The sequence below is a fragment of the Coturnix japonica genome, chromosome 4, assembly GCF_054131305.1.
Source record: "Coturnix japonica strain WE chromosome 4, WE-NBRP24, whole genome shotgun sequence".
Classification (NCBI taxonomy): Eukaryota; Metazoa; Chordata; class Aves; order Galliformes; family Phasianidae; genus Coturnix; species Coturnix japonica.
The window spans coordinates 70,928,781-70,947,809 of NC_140666.1; the positions used below are offsets into that span (position 1 = coordinate 70,928,781).

At 44.4% G+C, this 19,029-nt stretch overlaps 1 protein-coding gene across 7 annotated transcripts in view; it reads left to right on the forward strand.

The window, feature by feature from the left end:
- The first annotated feature begins 3,215 nt into the window (after positions 1-3,215).
- Positions 3,216-19,029, forward strand: part of SMIM14 (small integral membrane protein 14) — a 34,121-nt gene continuing 18,307 nt past the window's right edge. Inside the window, exons 1-3 of one of the 7 annotated variants that reach the window (XM_085547257.1) lie at positions 14,024-14,070; positions 14,361-14,455; positions 16,455-16,565. In XM_085547257.1, coding sequence (XP_085403383.1) covers positions 16,491-16,565 — 75 coding nt within the window. In that variant the 5' untranslated portion in view covers positions 14,024-14,070; positions 14,361-14,455; positions 16,455-16,490. Of the gene's footprint in view, positions 3,305-3,394; positions 3,562-12,281; positions 12,305-14,023; positions 14,071-14,360; positions 14,456-16,454; positions 16,566-19,029 lie in introns of those variants that run through there. The other 6 variants (XM_085547256.1, XM_085547255.1, XM_085547254.1 and 3 more) reach the window with 6 other exon arrangements.

A 19,029-nucleotide genomic window follows, 5' to 3' on the forward strand; every position in this document is an offset into this window, starting at 1 on the left:
TAGCTGCTGGTAAGTTTATGGCTGCAGGTAGTTTATGGCTGTGAAGTACAGGGCTCAAGAGGCAGTTCACACTGCTTTTTGCATTTTCTTTGCAAGAAAGCCACCACAATTGTGCAGCTGCTGTTATGGTTTTTGCTCCGGAGGAAAAACAATTTGTTAAGGTTTTACTAGTGTTGGTTCACTTAGACCGCATTTTTAGAGGGAATTTCCCAAAGTATTTGCAAAGTATGTTCTTACCAGAGATTGCACAATAGTCAGACACAAGGAAATTCAGCGGCCTTTGTCTTATTAATTCGTGTGGTTACTGAGGATGTACTGTTTTTATTCCACAGATCCAATTTTCAGCCTAATTCAAATGACATACCTTTACCAGTCAGTGTTGTCATTAACAATTCAGTGGTTCAGACATTAGTCTTCTTAGATATTTTCTTTCACCCTAATCCTGTTAATATTCCAAATGATCTCCTTGCATTTCATAGTTACCGTAAGCTACTAGTCAATATTGTAGTTAAACATAAAATAATCCTTAACCTCTCCATCAGAGTTAATTCTTCCATTTCATGGCTTGGAAAACATCACCGGCCAGCTACGATTTGGCAGCATTATAACAATCCTTTGCGATCATTCCCCCAGACTGATGGCTGGTATCTCAAGGTCTGTGTTGGTGAGTTGATGCTCCAAGAGCACAAAAGCTCTGACAGCTTCAGCAGAATTCCTTCTTTTGAGCAAGCTCTATTTTCAATGTGAGCCCTGACATCTTAGGTTATGGTCGGATAACCTAAGATGTTCATTAAGCTTGTATCTGCACATTAAGAAAATCTAGCGGTATAAATCTGGTTCAGTTATGATCAAATGACTACATTTCTCTTACATTAACCTGAGCACACAATACAAGCTTTGTGCCAGCTAATTTGCAGGCTTGCTGCCTAGAGTACTTTGCAATTCTCCAGTGTGCTGTGAGATGCCATCCCAGCTAGGAATGTCTGTGAGCAACTTTTCTGAGCATTTGTCTTCTTTTTCCAAAATTAGATGCCTCTCCCTAATTGAAAGTACTGCTAAAAAGAGATGTTGCTGCCAAAAGGCAACTCATACCTTAATACTACCACAAGGGTATTTACTTTATAGTCTTTTTCTTTCCACTTATCGGATGCCATTTTCAGGCCATGATACGGATGATTTCCAAGTAGCTCTTCAATATCAAAATTTGCAGTTGAATTTCTTGCAGATTCCTCCTGGGAACAGCATTACGAGGAGTGCTTAAAGGAAAAGAGACAGCAGACAGAAAAGTTAAGAGGACTCGCCCAATTTTCTGGGTCGTTTTTCAGATCCTATATGAATTGCAGCTGAAGAATTTCCATTCCACAGCGTATCTGGATGGGAGAAATACAATGCCTAGTGGCACGAGTCAGGCAGCAAAGATGAGAGGAACATCAGCAGGAGTGCTTCACAATGGGAAAGGTAACGCTTTGGATATCTGTAACAAATTCATCCACTATTTGTCAAGTTAGCTTATCAGCATGAATCCTGCTTTTCCACTGCCTATTAGGGTTAAACAGTTGAAAGCTAACACCATGATTTGGAATGTGGCATTTGCCTGAGGCTTTACACAGTACCCAATCCATTCTACATTCAGTTGACAGATCTAGAGAATGACATACTGAGTTTTGTTCAGCTCCTGCCCTCCTCTGTTGTACAGGGTTATTGGTGGAAGGAACATTGCCATCTTCTGCCCTTCATTAAGAGATGTCTTTGTATTCTTGCTTGGCAGTAGCAGTATGATTCTTTCTACTGTTCCAAAATCAATGGATTTACAATGTTGTTGTTGTTAATAGACAATCTTGAACACACCTCATGCCTTTTTTCAAAAAGTCCTTACTAATAGCCTCAATCATCACTGTTTTCATTGTAGTTTTCCTGCCAGGAAGGACACTTCACAGAGTGAGTCTGTACACAGCCTCCATATCAGAATCTCATTTTATTGCTGTGTCGTGCACTAAATTTCTGAGTGTGAGGGAGAGCAGATGGCTGAAACCTGGGAGTGGGAAGCTGAGATAGAATCACTGCCTGCTATGGCTTGTTCATTTGCCCGTGGGAACCAGGAGGGCCAAATTCAGAGGCTTGCACTGAAGGATGCTGACAGAACAATACCTACATATAGTATACACGTACTTGTTGATTTGAAAGAATAACCTTATGCATTGTTTCTCGAGTCTGTACTTGCCGTAGCTCCTATTGCTTGCTCCTCTTCCTTGGTAGTTCATACTCTGATTACCTGAAAATCACTCTCCAATGTTCCATCCTTCATTAGGATCCCACCTCTTCAAGAATGCCGATGGAAACATACATGTTAAACAAAGAAAGACGATCAGATTTTGTTGTCAAAAAGGCAGTTCAAATAGTGCAGAATGCAATACTGAAAAAAGGCCAGCTTTTTACTGGGATCAGTTATGTAAAACTATATACAGATATGTAGAACTTTGCATGTGAGAGGGGGGGAAATGGAGTAGGGAGGAGTGTGAGCATTTGCATCCCACCCAGAATGCTGCCTGCATGCATACCTTATCAAATCAATGGACAATTTCAAGAGACTCTCTTTCCAATTCTACCACTTCCCCTAAGTGTTTTCCACCCATTTAGCAGACAGACAGTTTAGCATTACCCACAGGTAAGAAAATAGAAGTGTTAAATATTTCTGCCTCAGCTTGACAACAAGAACCTTTCTTCCTACTACTTTCAAGTTGCCATTCCTCTTGTTTGAGCCAGTACTAATATGGTAAGCGGTGTCTGGTTTGAGGGTTTCAGATCTCAGCTCTGTGTACTAGAATAATGACTAGTCCCAGGTGTACTAATATAAGTAATATGGCCCGGATTACAAGATTTTCTTCCCTATGGGATCCCCGCTGCTTTACAGAATGGTATCGCTGTCCCCAAGGCAGGACTTGCTCCTGCCCCTCGCATGGCAGCACATCGCCGCTCTCCGGCTGGATGGGGGTGCGCCCAACTGGCTGACGCTGGAAACCACCGCCTCAAGTTTTCCTTTCTGCGTTCACAGCTTCTAAGGGCGTTATTTCAAGGGAACAGCTGCAGAGAAGCCTTCTGAGTCACGAGCATCCAAACGAGCTCCGAGCGACGACCAGCGCTGCAAATCCCCTCCTTAGGGCGGCGAAAAGCTCCACACACGGCGCCACTTCCGACCACGCGAGCAGCCGGGGGGCGGCGGGGCCGGGCGGAGCGCTGAGGGGCGGCACGGTACGGTACGGTACGGTACGGTACGGTACGGTACGGTACGGTACGGTACGGTACGGTACTGTATGGGGGGCGGTACGATGCGGGGGGCGGGAGCCGGGAGCCTCTCGGCACCGCCCCGGCTCGTCCGCCGCCGCCGGGAGCCGGCAGATCCGGGTCTCGTGGCGGCTGACGTGTGAGCCGGCCCCAAGCTGCGGGGCCGAGCCGCGGGGCCGCCTCAGCGAGTCCGCCCGCCCCGTCCGTGCAGCGCCCCGCGGCCCTCTGTCCCTCTATCCCTCTGTCCCTCCGCAGCCCCGCGACGGCGGCCGGAGCACGGTGAGCGGGGGGCGCCGCGGCCGCGGGGGTTGCGGGAGGGCCGCGGCCGGGCACGGCGGGGCGGGTCTCCGCGGACAGCCCGCTCCACGGCCGTCCCTCCGTCCTGCGGGCGCCGAGCGGCCTGAGCCGCGGCCCGGCCGGACCCGGGAACCCCGGTAACCCCGGTAACCCCGAGGCCGGCGGGGTCCGGGACGGTTCGCATCGCTGGGTGCCGGCCCGACGAACGGGCAGCGCTCGCCCTTGGCGGCGTTGTGCTGCGCGGCTGATGGGTTCCCTCGGCTGTTTGCGGTTCCTGGGGCTGTCAGCGGGAAATCGCGCTTGTGGCTTTTTGGGGGATGTCGGGGCGATCCTTCAGCCTACGGCTCTGTTTGTCTCCCTTTGGAGGAGCTGGCGGTGACACGCTGACGGCGTACGCGCTTCCCTCGCCGAAAAGCGGGCTGAGGGAGATAGCGGCCGGCGGACTGTAGAACCGAGCCCGCAGCTGACAGCGTCACGCTGCCGTTCACTTCCTACGGGCAGGGCTCCGGGCTGAGCTCTCCCACATGTGCCCCCGGGGCCGGTCGGTAGCGGGTTGCTGCGGGCAGAGCATTGCTGGCCTTGGCAACGCCGTGCCAGCTTCTCCCTGTCCGTCCCAGCGCTGCCCGCTGTCCTGCCCAGCTCAGCCCCTGCCCTCCTGGAGCTCGGGCCTCGGCGTGTGACCTGCCCCAGGATCGGCGAACACCTGTTCTGCTGGCCCGCAGTCAGGGCTGCCTTTAGACTGTAGGCTCAGCCGTGCAGGGAGTGTTTGCATTACGTTCTGGTAAACATCCTTGTCTTGATAAGTCATGAAAACTCATTGTGGTTTTTAAGCATAAGGACATCCAACAGTAACGTATTATGTTAATGTTAACGTGCCCATTGGGCAAGTTGCCTATCTGCAATGAGCCTCACTGGGTCGCTTGTAAGAAGTCTTTCATGCTCAGCCCTTGCGGAGCTGCTGACCTCTGCTTACTTCTGTTACTTCCAAAAACAGACATCAGAAAGAAAATCTCTAGTCTCATTTTATTTTTCAGCTGATTTCTTCCTGTCTGTAGCAACAGACAATGACGTCCCTGATAGTTCCATCTCGTTCTTCATATCCTTGTGACCTGTCCAGATGAAAGAAGTTCACTATTGTTGTTAGTGATTTTTGTTAAGAAGTGACCCTGCCATTGGCAGTGCAGCTCAAAACAATAGAAGCAGCTGGCAGAAAATAGTGGCTGTGACGGTTGGCAGCGCAGCAGTCACTTCAGTCCTGAGCATGATTCCTTCTCATGTCACTGTGGTAGGCGAATCTCAGCTCTGTTTGGCTCTGTTGCCCCTTTCTGTAACATGCGAGATTTGCTTTTCTTGCCTAACCCCAGCATAGCACAGAGTTCTGTATTTTAACTGGGTTGAGATCATTCTGCATAAGGCACAATACTAGTGTGATGGCTGGCTGGATGTGCTGTTGCTCTCTCACATTCTGCTGCGCCGTGTGTGTGTCTGACAAGCAGAAAAGACCCTGACCTGCTCAGGGCCATAAGCAAAAAGGGTCCATTTCCAAACTGAGGTTGTAGCAGGAGCCTTTGTGTAGTCTTGGTTGGATCATGTTTTAGCTTAGCTGGCTACAAAAATAAATATTATGAAAATGGTTCTAGGGGATTTTGTATGTTGTTGTGGCACTTTTGCAGTGTAGTACTGAAGTCATGTGTTACATCTGTTAAATCCCAAGTGCATGACGAAGTCATTTGTGCTGCAGTCTGCAGTCCACGTTCTTCCTTCCTTCTAAAAGAAGTTAAGAAAAAATAATACTTGTTGTTAGACGAGTCATCTACAGAAAACAATTTAAAAACACATTATAGTTTTAATTCCTCTGTAACCATCCAGTCTGCTTCCAAACGTTAATATTTGGGCTTAGAGAAAGTTGGTTTCAAACTGACTTCTTGTTTCGTTATTAACCTCTCTTTTTCTGCTTTCATATATTTAGACTTCAGAATTAGTGATGTGTGAATGTTTTTTTGCATAGCAGATGCATAATAAAACAAAGCCTGTTTTATGTTTCAGAATTATCCCCCTAGATATTTTAGGTATTTGACATCTACTCTTAAAGGCCAGTTTTTGTCTCAGCTGAGTTCATCATAGCAGAGTGTTTGCAGAAATTCAGGCCAGTGCTGTGGAAGTAGCAAAATTTTTCTATTCTTTGTGTGTATGAATGGAGGTGTGTGGTGCTCCGATAACACCAAGGATGAGATCCTCATGCTGCGTGTTTTGAACATTTATCAGGTTTCTTTTCACAACAGATGTAGAAATATTTTGGCAGATGCACTTATGCATAGACATATTGATGTCATCTGCCCATATTCTGCTTAGGAAGCAAATTAGAGAGCCCGTGAGCCTGCTTTGCATACTCTTCTACACTGCCACTCCTGATGTTAAGCACTCTTTCTGTTCTAACTTCCTAAACTTGATTTATTAATACATGAAGACAGTGGTACAGTGGATGCTCATGGCCCTCTTTGCATCCCAGCACCTATCTTGGGGCACTGACACGGGCAGGAAGAAGCTCTTTCACAGTGATCGATTCAGCTATTTATGAGAGATCCGAAGATGCCCAGGAAGTGGTTGTACATTTGCATGGTTGTTAATTGAACGAACACACTCTGGAGGCTTTAGTTAAAGTGTCTAGCTGGTATTTTTAGAGATAATGGAACAAATTAGGCCCATTTGGGTGGGAACAGATAGAGTTACACTTGAGAAAAGTTTTCCTCATTACAATTAATTCTGACTCCTCAGCAGCTCTGCGTGCATTAAAACTCATGGCTTTCTAGAGTCAAATATAGTTTAATTCTTACTTTACAAAGCTGATAGACAAATGTCACATCCAAACACCGAGCTCTCCCAGGGAAGAAACGATTTTATCAAAAGAAACAGAAAAGCTGTACAAAAATGTAGCCCCAGCCATTAATAAGAGAGAAGCAATTGCAGTGTTTTATTTGTCAAACTGCTGTCAAATGCAGACCCATGGTAACAGGCTTTTGGTCTTCTTTTGTTCATCAATATATTCAAGATATTCAAGTCCCGCTTGGACGCCCACCTGTGTGACCTGGTGTAGGGAACCTGCTTTGGCAGGGGGTTGGACTCGGTGATCTCTAGAGGTCCCTTCCAACCCCTACAATTCTGTGATTCTGTGATATGCTTTTCAGAGCAACTAATTGCAATCTCGTCAATAGTGCCGTGGATTTTCTTTATGCAAATGAACAGGTTTTAAAATCTGTTCCTTGTAGTTGCAGGGTAGGCGTGTATCATCTGCATAGCACTTTCCTTTTGATGATGTAGACTGGGCAGTGAGTCTGTCGAATGGGTTTTGTTTGGGATTAAAACTTGGATCTTGCATTAGCTAAACGTACGTAAATAACCAACCCCAGAAATCCTGTTCATTGTTACAGATTCCCTCTGGTATAAGTGCTCGTCAAAAGGCTCTATTTTATGAGCTCAAACTGTTTGCTTCAGGTATGTTGAAAACCTGATTCAACTTCTGTGCAAGGCACAGACAGGCATCCGCTGGCCTCAGATAAAACTTGATCTGACCTAGAGGGGTTGGGCGGTAGGGCTGCCAGGGAATAGAGCTGCTTTCATCTGAAAATTGAAAATCCTGCTATCTTTCTCAGCATGCTGCTGCCCTGCTAAATCTGTTTTCTCAGTGGCAAGTTATTAGAAACATATGTCATCCCTGGAGAAAAAAACATAATGAAAATATTCCAGAGAATTTCAGTATAATTTTTGTGTTGGTGTGGGATAGAAGTGATATTAAGGAATAGTGCATTTCTACAGTTCTGAGGAGTTAGTACTGCATTTTATAATCAAATAATTACACTCTTAAGAAGCAAGTCTCAAGAAACTTAATCTCTTATGCTTTAGGGCTGCATTTTCTGCCTCAGTACAGAGGAAATACTGTCATTTTTATTTGTTTTTATTACATTTTTGTAGAGGAGTGGATGAGAGAATTTTTTAGTCTTTATTTTTGCAAAGAGATGACGTGTCTAAAAAATTCTCCATTACTGAGCATCCAAAAAGAGTTACGTCAAACGCATGAGTTATCTCAGGCCATCCGAGCTGCAGTGGCTGTCTGGGTGCCTGTGGCGGTTCTGAATGGAGTCTCAGCTCATCTTTTCTCTTTGACAGTCTCAGCAAAGTCCCATCAGCTTCCAGGTCCCACGGGCGCAGAGCCTGTGTGGGAGCAGCTGCCGCAGCTCAGCTGCTGCGTGATGGCTTTGTTACACCACAGTGTAACACAGTGCTCAGGAACCTTGAGCCAGTTGAAGGAGTTGTACATTTGCATCCACGCTGAGCTCCTAAGTTGCTCGGGAATATTTGTATACATTAATCAGAATCTTGATTGATAAACACTGGCACAAGAGCAGGGATGTTTTATGAATAGGTTACATAGTTTGTTAGAGGAATATGTTCCATATACCCATTCTTGCTTCCTGGCAGAAGTCTGCTCACTGGAATGCCAGCGTCCTTCCATGCGTGGCTGTGTGTTTAGATGGGGCCTGCCTGTGTGCAGCAGTGCCAGCTGCCAGTCTGCCTCCCATGGCACAGGGCAGCAGTGCTCTCTCTGCAGCTGTGGGTTTGGCACCCGTGCAGCCCCAGTGCTGAATTTAGGAGACTGAGGAACAAGGAATGTCAGCAGAAGCTGTGGATAGTCTGCAGTGCTGGAGAAGTGAACCAAAAACAGGCAAGTAAGCACAGTTGCCTTGGAGCCGGATCTTCCAGTTACCACTTGAGGGAAAAATCCCAACAGGAGCTCTTAAGCTTACAGAAGACCACGGGATAGGACTCCTGATTTGCTCTGTGAACTGGTTGAATGTAATAGCTTTGTAATTTTAGAGGATTGCTCACCCTTTTGCATTAGCAGTGATTACATTTCCTTCAGTCATTCAGTGTAATAGAAATAAGTTCTTTGTCCTGGACCATTGTCACAGTTTCTACTTTAGAAATAAATACTGAAGTGAAGCTGAGACTTTCACTTAGCCTGAACAGTGTTATTCTTGGGCAGTGTTTTATGCCACTGACATCGTCTCTTAATTAGCTTTCGTGTTGCAAAAAACTTCTTTCAGAAAAATGTCATCACTTTAACAAAAGGATGACCGAATGCTGACAGCTGGAGCTTGGCAATAACGTTCTGCATCAAATATTAGTAAATGAATTCTAAAATAGCTGGACTGCTTTTTTGGTCCATGACTGGATGTGCATAATTAGCTCCTTTTCAAGTGTTTTACCCAGAAGAAATGTGAGGCCACCTGCAAAGGAATAAGTAAATAGCTTTTTAAATCTTGATGCGTCTTGTTTAGTTTCCTTGGGGGGAGTTGGTTCTGCTCATTGACCACAGCCTGATAGCTCTGAGGTCTGAAATCTCTCTCTCTCTGGATAATGGAGACTGGCAATGAAAAGGACAGTGGGGACCAGTACTGCAGCGGTGGGGTTTGAATGTGTGAGTTCTTTGTCTCTGAGCCTTGTGCTTGACGCCGAATAGCTTTAATTAAACCGAATGCAGCATCTATGCCATCTTCTGCAGCTTCCTAGTGTACTATTCTGCACTGAGCCGAGGCACCTGGGCACGCTGTTAGCCTTGGTCAGCCCTGTGTCACGGCCATAAGCAGGAAGCTTGCTGCCAGCTTTGTGTGAGATGCTGCTGTTCTCGAAGCAGCGTGAGCTTTGCATGTACCTCAGTGAGAAAAGAATCATGATGTTTGCCTGGGAGAGAGCTTTGTTCATATCACAAGCATTTAAATTCTTGTGTTCTTTGCTGTTGTTAGTGCCAGTGCTGCTGACTGTCACCAGAACAACTATTTTCCTGACCTACTCAGAGCAAGTCCCAGTGAACACATCACAGGTGGCCTAAAAATGCTCCCTACATGATTGTTGCACAGTGGTGGACCCATGGGGATGGGGGATGCTCTAGTGCTGCAGCAGTCCTGTGAGGCCATTGGGAAACCATCATAGAATATCTCAAGTTGAAAGGGACCCATAAGGAGTGCAACTCCTGTCTCCACACAGAATTCATCCCCTATATCTGACACGATGTCTAAATGCTTTTCGAGGTCCAGCAGTTTGCAGCCATGACCACTGCCCTGGGGAGCCTATTCCATGCTCAGCCACCCTCTGGTGAAGAACCTTTTCCTGATATCCAGCCTGAAGCTCCCCTTCATTAGGATGCTTAGCATTCTCTCCTCAGTTCTGAGTCTGTGCCTGCTCAGTGGCCCTCTCTCTGATCTGAGCACATTGCTGTACCATCCTTCAGTAGCTGGGCTGGCATTTCTTAGTTTCTTTGGGTTTGCTCCTGCTTTTAACAAGTTGTTTTATAGTAAATTAGCATTTGTAAGAAGCGCCAGATGGATGCATTGGAAAATTACTTCCTAATTTACTGAAATGCCAAATCATTTGTGAGACAGTAGGAAAGTTACCCACTGGTACGCCTGGGGCAGGGTGTGTTTGAGTGAGCCGCTCTCTTGTGGGGCTCCTGCTGGTCTCGGTGTCTCTGTTGGAACCAACCAGACCAGCACCAGCTGTGTGCACCATTCTTTCCAGTGAGGAGAGGGACTGGCTTGGCTTAGTCTGCGTTGAAAAGTTCATCTTGGATCTCGTTAATTATCCTGAGAAAATGTGCAGCACAGAAATATATTTTCCAACTCATTAGGCTACGACTGGAAGTCCAGAGAGACATGCTGATGCTTTCAAGTACAAAATCAGCTTCATTCGCCCTACCCCCTGGAACTGAAAGGAAAGAGACTGAAGAGAATTGCTTCTGAAGTGTGTTGCTGTGTCTAGGAACCCTCTCTGGGTATTGTATTGGCTGACAAAATCGTTGCAGCTCCTTTCACTAGAGGAGCTAAATGGATGATCTGTTCTGGCACAATTAGTTGGGAAAGCTGTAATTGAAGCCACACGTCACAGTGGCAGCCCCCACACTGACAGCCTGCTGTTCTGCTGCTGTGCCCGGGCAGCCAGCTGGTTCTCTTTTGTCCTCAAATCTCAGTTTGATGCCCAGGAGTAGACCTGATAGAAAAAGATCGTCAGTAGCTCTCTAGGGATCCATGACCTTCCAGGGCCACTAGATCCTGGTCCACCGAAGTCAGTGGCAGTGCCAGTATTTGCTTCAGTAAAAGTAGGGTGGAGTCGTGAGTGTTGAAGAGACAATGGGACAGAGCTTTCCTTGTGCTGTTAATGAAAGGGCTTTATAAAAGTATAAAAACCATTATATTAACCACTGTTAAAATAGCCAAATGGAGAATTGCAGTGCTTCAGACTTGAGTTCTGTGAGGGAATATTTACTTGAACTACTTAAATTATAGTGATGGAGGAGAACAGATCACTGGAATGTTTTAATTAGTATCAATTTGTATACAGATTCCTTTTTACAGAGCCTATTTTTAGCCTTGTGTGAACTACGGAAGTCACTTCGTAGAGGAAATCTCCTTGGGAGTCCTCAGGCTCGTTGCTGCTGGTCCTGTAACCCCAGCAGTTTAATGCTGCTGGTTAAGGGGCGCAGACCAATTCATTCTGGTTTGTTAGCGGAATGTCCTCTCTGCTGCGTGAGGAATATCCAGCCACTGACTTGAGGCAGAATTGCATTGGTTTATTTTAAAGCAATGCGTGTGTTCTTGTTTTCTATCCATGTCTCTAGCTCTTTCTCTGATGTTTCTTACCTACTCTAATACAAATGCTTTTGTTTTCTTACGCTGTCCTTGCTTTATCCTGTGTTTAGCTATTTGCTTCCTTTGCTTTTTTAATAGCTCGGTTATCATTTCTGCTTTGTCCCTCCCTTATATTGCCCTGGTAATAGGAAATGTGCTGTATTTCTGGTGGTAGTAATAGAGAAGCTAGAAATTCCACAAAGTTGTGTGAAGGTGAAATCAGCCATGTCCTTATCTTCAGTTTGTTCATTTAAGAGAGAAACCCCCTCAGACCCACGTCTGTTGTTTTTCTGCTCTGTACTCTAATTCAGATTGAAGAGAAACTTGATGCAGAAATCAGTAGATAAAATTCCCTGCCCTGTCTTACACGGAAGCTGTACAACCAGAATAATAGGAAGTTAAAGAACAGAGAAGTGAGTTCATCAGAAGGCTAACAGAGAACGTGGAGTCTTTGGGAGGGTGGATGTGCATGTACAAATATTGAAGAAGATGGCAATCAACAGGAAAAAGCACTATTTAACAAACACAGAGAAGAGTTTATCTTGTATTTGCTGGACTTGAATGTGTAGGCTTCTCTGTTGGCTGGCCGCTAATAAGCAGTATTTCAGCATTGCCCTGCTGGAGTTACCTTTCTGTATTACTTGGCTGTACACCCAGCTGATGTTGGACTGGGCTTTGTGTAACCAGGCAGGGCTGTGTGAGCCCAGACCCTAGGAGAGGCAGGGTTAGAAACAGGTTTTGGAGTAACCACTTGTACGAGAGGCTGAACTACTGCATCTTGGCATGCCTGGCAATGAGACAACTGGATGCTCCTCTGTGCTTATGGTACCCAGGGGACAGAGTGGCCAGCAGAAGGAAGAGCCCTAGAAAAGCAGTGATCAGAAATGTGCTGTGAAGAAATTAACTGCAGAACGCAGAAGAGGCTGTAGGGATCATGGATACCAAGATGGCTTAGGTGCACGTGAGAAGGCAAATCTTCCTGTGGAAACACAGATCCTTCAGGAGAACGTGGAAAAGAATGGGAGTGAGGGTTTCTGCCTATGACAGTGAGAAAAAAATGGCTATTTTATCTTTCAGTGAATGAATTGTTCTGGCTTTGTGTGCAACTTTTGCTCATTTTAGCCCTTCATCATTTTCCAGAGTGCCTGCAGAGCCTCAGCGTGTCATGTGCTTTCTTCTGAATTTTTGCTTCAGTTTTTGTACATATTTTCATTTCTTCTGCTATACTTGGCTAAAACCGAACCCAGCAGCAAAATTAACTGTCTCTCTTGGTGGAAGTATTTGACAATTGTGCTTTGAATTGTTGCAGTTGTCTGTAAAGCAGCAACAGGGAGCTGAATAGAGGGAATTCTGTTTCTCTTTAAAGTAAAGCAGAAAGATTCTGTTACTTGTCTGTTGCATGGAGGTATTTTGCTCCCAATGACTTCTAGCCTTCAATTTAGCAGCACAGCAAAAATAGTTCTTGGCAGAGGAAATCTTCATTCATTCTTTTGTATCGTGTGAGTGATTTTAAGAGTACTTGAATCCAGGAAAGATGAGAGTTAACGAGCATAAAGCTTTGCTATGAAGATGCCAGGTTTGATCTGTGACAAATCTGCAGCAGCTCTGGGTATGTGTTGTGTATAGCGAGTGTTCCTTCAGGTACTGGGATGATGTTTTTGTACACTCCTTTTTACCAAGAAACGGTTCACCAACACCTGTACCTTGATGATCTCATTAATCAGCGTAGGATCGGAGTCACATTGAAGAGCATCCACATGAAGAATGGACAGAATGTCTTGTTGGCTGTCATGCTAAAAAGGAATTTTGTTTTGCAATGGTGAGGATGGAGAGAGATAGAGTATAACTTCTGTCTCCCGGAGCTCACCAGCTGCACGCCATTTGCTCAGGAGACGTGTTGCTGAATTGGGAAATAATGTGTAGTCATTACAAGAGTCTCCAGGTACAAAAAAAAAAAAACAACCTAAAAAAGAACAAACAACCCACAACAATTAGATTGTATCTATAAAGATTGTTTTTTTTTTATATATTAGGATGTGTAAAATACAACACGCTGCTGTAGGGCATGGGTTGGGAAAGATGGTAGGAGAAAAACGATTTGCAATAATTATACAGCTGAGAAGACTCTCATGATTTAAAACATTGCGTAGGAATAGTTTTCATTATGGCTTCATTGCCTACAGTTTCTGCTTATGATTGCCTTTGTGGGCCTCTTTACACTGAAGGTTGTATTGATTCCTTCACGGTACTTCATATTTATCTGCATTTACCAATTCTCTCCTTTTTGGTGTGCTTTCTGTCCGGTTGCTTAGTCTAGGGGCCATATTATGTATCTTCTCAGTTGTTATCAGCGAGAGCTTTGCTGTGTTTACCAAACAAATCTTCCAAATGTTTGTAAACCCAGAATTAAACACTGTGTAAACAATAATGTAGTGAAAGTAAAATAAAATCATTTTAAGAAGGGTAAAAGTAACCCTCCTGGTCAGAGTGCTTGCCTGTGGTTGGCATTGTAGCCTTAAATTCCAAGAAAATCAAGGTTACAACCTACAGGAAAACATAAAATAAAAAAGGGTTTATTTTACTTTATGTGATCGATTGTATGTAAAAGAGCTGTATTTGCACAAGGTGGAGAGGCAGTGTGACTCACAGCAGAATGGTCAGAGCTGGGCAGAACGAGGTAGCTGCTGACGTGGGATGGGACAATTGCAAGTACTGGAGGCAGGAAGCACAGTGCAATTCTGGAACAGGGCTTCGGTATGAGGGGACGGCCTGAGTGCTCACTGCAGAGCCAAGGAATCCTGCTCCTGGAGAGGTGAAAAAGTCTCTTATTACCAAACCCCATGCAGGGTCACAAAACATTTAATAAACTTAGATCTAATTACGGAGCTTAGTTGATGCGTAGTGCTTTGTGCATTCAAAGTTTATTACGAATAAGACAGTCATAGAGCCAGTAAGGTTTTAATGTGGAACGTAGTCAGGAGCATCGATTTAGAAGTGAAAATCATCATGTAGTGCGGAGTGTTTCTTTATATCTGGACGGCTACGTATAAAATCTGTTTCCTCTAGTTCTTCATCAGAGGAATAATATTGTTTTTCTCACAGTGGATGGCCTACTCTCATTCCTTTGCCACTAAGAGTTTGTGCTGGGCTTGGAGGAGAGAAAGACAAAGAATGATTCCTTTAAGTGTCATTTGAAGGTGAGAAAGCTCATAAGGGAGGTTGTGTTGGAAAGCTTGGAAGGCATTTTACTTGGTGACATGTGTTCTGCTTTATTTTAGCTCATTAAGGTAATTTGTCATGTATAGCTCAGGTGCCTTGGGGTAAATTACTTCTAGCACACTTCTACTTAAATTTGTGATGTTACATGACAGATTTCTTTTCCCCACTTATTGTCTAATCTTTCTCAGTTTATACTCTGCACAGAATGTTAGCTTGGTGAAGATTCATTGTTTGATGTTTTGATATCTCCTCGTTGTACACAGATTAACACCCCTGCTCTCTTAATTCTTGTGCCATTACTGTGTGTTACTGACTCCTAAATTCTTCCAAGTGGGAATTAAATATTGTTTTGCAACTTCCGTGGTTCAGGCACTTTATTTTAGATGTCAGCACTGTGTCCAGAAAAAACATTTTGTGCTATTTAACAATCAGTGCTTTTACCTGTTACTCGTGCCAGAATAGTTTGAGAAATTATGTCACTTCAGCCAGAGTAGCCTGCCCAGGGAACCTGGGTGGTTTACAGCTTTCTTCTGCATTGCCATGCAGCTCCAATGGTTCTGAGATAATATCAGGGATGTAATTATAGTTGCTTTGTAGTTGCTAACTCTCAAAAAGAATCGTTAGATCATCTCTCCTGCGTAAAGCAGGATGTTATATTTGAACCTGCTTGATTTTGTACTTGGACCTGAATTTGGCTGAAGCACATCTGAATGCATCAAGAGATGGGAAATCCACCTCTCTGGCTTTCCTGTAGGCCCCCTTCAGGTACAGCAAGGCTGCTAAAAGGTCTCCTGGGTCCCTTCTCTTCTCCAGGCTGAGGAGCACCAGCTCTCTCAGCCTGTCCCCATAGTGGGGGTGCTCCAGCTTTCTAGTCATCTTTGTAGCCCTCTTCTGAACATATTCCAAAAGCTCAGCATCCTTCTGGTGTTGGGGGTGCCAGAACTGGATGCAGGACTCAGGTGGGGTCTCACAAAATCAGAGCAGAGGGGCAGGATCACCCCCCTCGGTCTGCTGGTCACAACCCAGGATACAGTTGGCCTTCTGGCTGCAAGCACACGTTGCAGAGCTGATCTAGTGCATCATAAGAGTCCTGATCAGAGAGAAAACAATCTCTGATTTGACCACAGGGTTAAAATTGCCTTCCACTCAGCCACACGTTTTGAGCATCAATTAAATTACTGATAAAACTGCTGGCGGACAGTAATGGTATACTTGTACTGTTGCTGACATGTCTGAGGTAGAAGTGGTTTTAGCAGGTGAATAAAGTGAATAAAAACCACTTCTAGTGGTTTTTAGAATGGCTTCCCCACCGTGCCCATTACTGCATCTTTTGAACTTTTTTTTCTATATTGCTAACAGAATGACCTACTTCTTTGATCTAAAATTAGCATGTATAGCTCTGTTTCTAAAGCATTTCCAAGTATATCCACTTTTGCACCCCTACTGCTTGCTTTCGTTGTACAGTAAGAATGATTTCTCCCTCTAGCAAAGAAGTTACAGGATTTGAAATTTAGAATTATTTTACTCTGTGTTGATCCCAAGGGAGAATGCCAACGCTTTGTCGGGGGGGGGCTGAGAGGAAAAAATCCCCCTGACTTTTCAAATGATATTTGTACACTTGAGAGTGTCATTGTGCAGATGAGAAACCAGGACTTAATCTTTGTAGTTCTTGTTTGTCAGTATGCATTTCATAGCGGTGTGTGGGAAAACCCAGGGGAGATATATAAAAAATCTTGCAAAAAAAGTTATTTTGATCTCTGAGGAAGCCTGCGTGAGGCACAGCTCTCAGCAACATCAAAATGCAACTGCACATACCAGACTTCTCTATTCATGCTGCCAAAGGAATAATAGGATTACCCAGCTTTGTTTTGCTTTTTCACCCTGGTATTAAATGAGCTGAAATTTGATGTGGGAGTCTCTGTAAAATAAGGTCAGTTGAAAAAGAGTTCATTGTACTTTTATTTTTATTGTTCTTAGGTGTTCACAGAAGAGTTCAGGTTTATCCAGAGAATCATGGCGGAAGGTGGATTTGATCCTTGTGAATGCATTTGCTCACATGAACATGCAATGAGAAGACTGATTAACCTGGTAAGGATAATATGAAAATATTTATATCTGGAAGTGTAATTATATGGACGTTGCTTCAGCACTTGCACACTTGCAGTTACTGATGCTTTTGATTTTGCTTATTCAGTTGCATGTTCAGCTAGAATCTCTACATCTGACTCTCTGATGAATATTTGAGTACTTAATAAAGATTATAGCTTTCTCTTGATTTCCCAGGGCTGCATTTGTACAGCACTGGCATTATTTCTATTGGAATGTTTCTCTGTAACTAGAAAAGTCTGCACCAAAACAAAGAAACTATCCTGCAAACTCTCTGAGTTCAGAGTAATACCACACATACAAAATTCCACCTGCTCATGTGTCAAGATAACAACGTCTTTATTTTTTGAACTGTGCTTTAAAAAAATACTGAATTTGAGAAGCCAGTGATTGTGAGTACTGAGTTCTGTTTCATGTAATTCCCTTTGTGGATGTTCGTAAATTTATTTCTATTCCAGTGTCTTTCTTAGGATCTAGATTTCCTTTTGCATTACTGAGAGCACCGGATAGATACCTCTCTGCTCTAAGGGAGCCTGGATAGTTTTTTTTTCCCCTCTTTTTTAGAATTACCCTGATCAGAGTGATCAGAGTTCACCACGGATGTCCATAACACAGCACTGCAGAACCTGTGTCACCATCTTTTCACTTTGTGCTTCTGGGCCCATGTGCCAAGAATGCTTCCTCAAAATCACATGTAGACCAAACTTACAGCAGTGCAGGAAACAAACAAAACCAGAACAACACAATTGGCTTCTATTGGTGGGAGGGCTCAGTCACTGGCTGCAGGAGAAGGCAAAATCATCCTCTGCAAGGGCAAAAGGAAATGCCGAGCACTTGTCTCATATGACCATGGAAATCCTTGTGCTATGCATCAAAGCTGAGGTTGTCAAACAACTCAAATCTGTGTAGTGCCCTGCTGAACAAAAGCTTAAAATTACAGCAGACAAACAGAACATATCTGTATAAATGATTCCCTGTGCTTCATAGGCCTCATAATATTTCCCTTCAGTAGATTCCAAGTATGGTGCAGCTTATGCTTGCCTGAGTCTTACAAGTCATGAGTGGTTGACTCGCTTTCTTATTGCATTACTCAACAGGCACCAGACTTGTTTAGGGGATGTAGGTGCATGGAGTGAAAGGCAAGTGCGTCTGTTTGCTAGTGTTGGCAGAATCATTCAGACCAAAAGGGTCTAGGTCGACCTTCTGCTCAGAGCAGGAGTTGAAAGTGAATTCAGGCTGGATCATTCCGAGCTTTTATTCAAAATGAGTGTTGAAAGCCTTCAAAGATAGCATTTGACAGCCTCTTTCTCCGATGTTTTGCAGTCCTTTTGGTAAAGAATTTTTGTTCCGTCCACTGTTTTAGTTTAATGTGTCGTACCCTGTGCTATACACTACTGTGAAGAGCTTGTCTCTGTCCTCTCAGTAACCTCTTTGTAGGTGCTGGAGGCTGCAGTTAGGTTACTCCAACACAGTCTTTTCTCTAAGCTGAATGAGCCCAGTTGCCTCACGCACCCCTCACAGAGCAAGTGCTCCAGCCCCTGCCGAACCTCTGCTGAATCCGTTTTGGTTTATAAACGTGTCAGATATAGGGGAGTATGGACGCAGGCTGAAAGTGCTGAGTTAAAAGGAACAGTTACATCCTTCAGTCTATTTAGACAATTCTGAAAGATCATTGCGTGTGGCACGAGGTTGTGCTAGTAAGTATGAGACTAATGTGGAGTCTTCGTTCCAGGGCCCAGCCATACTAACCCATACTTCACAGCTAGGGGGCCCAATTTCAAAGTACTCTCAGCTTTCCGAGGTGCGCACATAACTTCTGAAGCAGTGAGGGCACATCACTGAGGCCACAGGACATTGCTCAGCAGAAGCTGACCCTAAGAACCTGTTTTTGCTAATTGTTTCTGTGAGAGTAAGCAAATATATTTCATTTGGACCATACTATTTACCCTTTGTCTTGCTTGTTGAATGACAGATTAGCTTTGTAGTTCCCCTTTACTCCCTGCTGCCCTCGCGTGGACACATGTGTTCTGTCCCAGGAATTATTCATGCTTAGTTCTTATCATGAGGTATGTGCTGTGTGCATCACTTGTGTTGACTATGGACCCTGACTCCTCTGGACACGTGATAAAAAGATGTAGAGGAACATTTTCCTCCAGGAAATTGGGAGGGAGAAAGGAAAATGCGTGTTTGCTACTTTTTCCGCTGAGGCTTGTCAGTTGTAAATATGAAGCAGTATGGCCCAGACTTTTGTCTCCACTTCTGCATTTCTCACCTTTTCCTTTTTTGCTAGAAGATACCTACAGACAGTGGCACAAGTGAGCCAGTGTTCTTTTGCACTGGCTGGAGGATTCTAGTTGTAGGTGATTTAAATCTGTGAGATTTTGTTCCTGGAATACCTCAAGTGTAAGGTGGGTGTAAGTGGATGACTGGAATTCATGCTAATTCC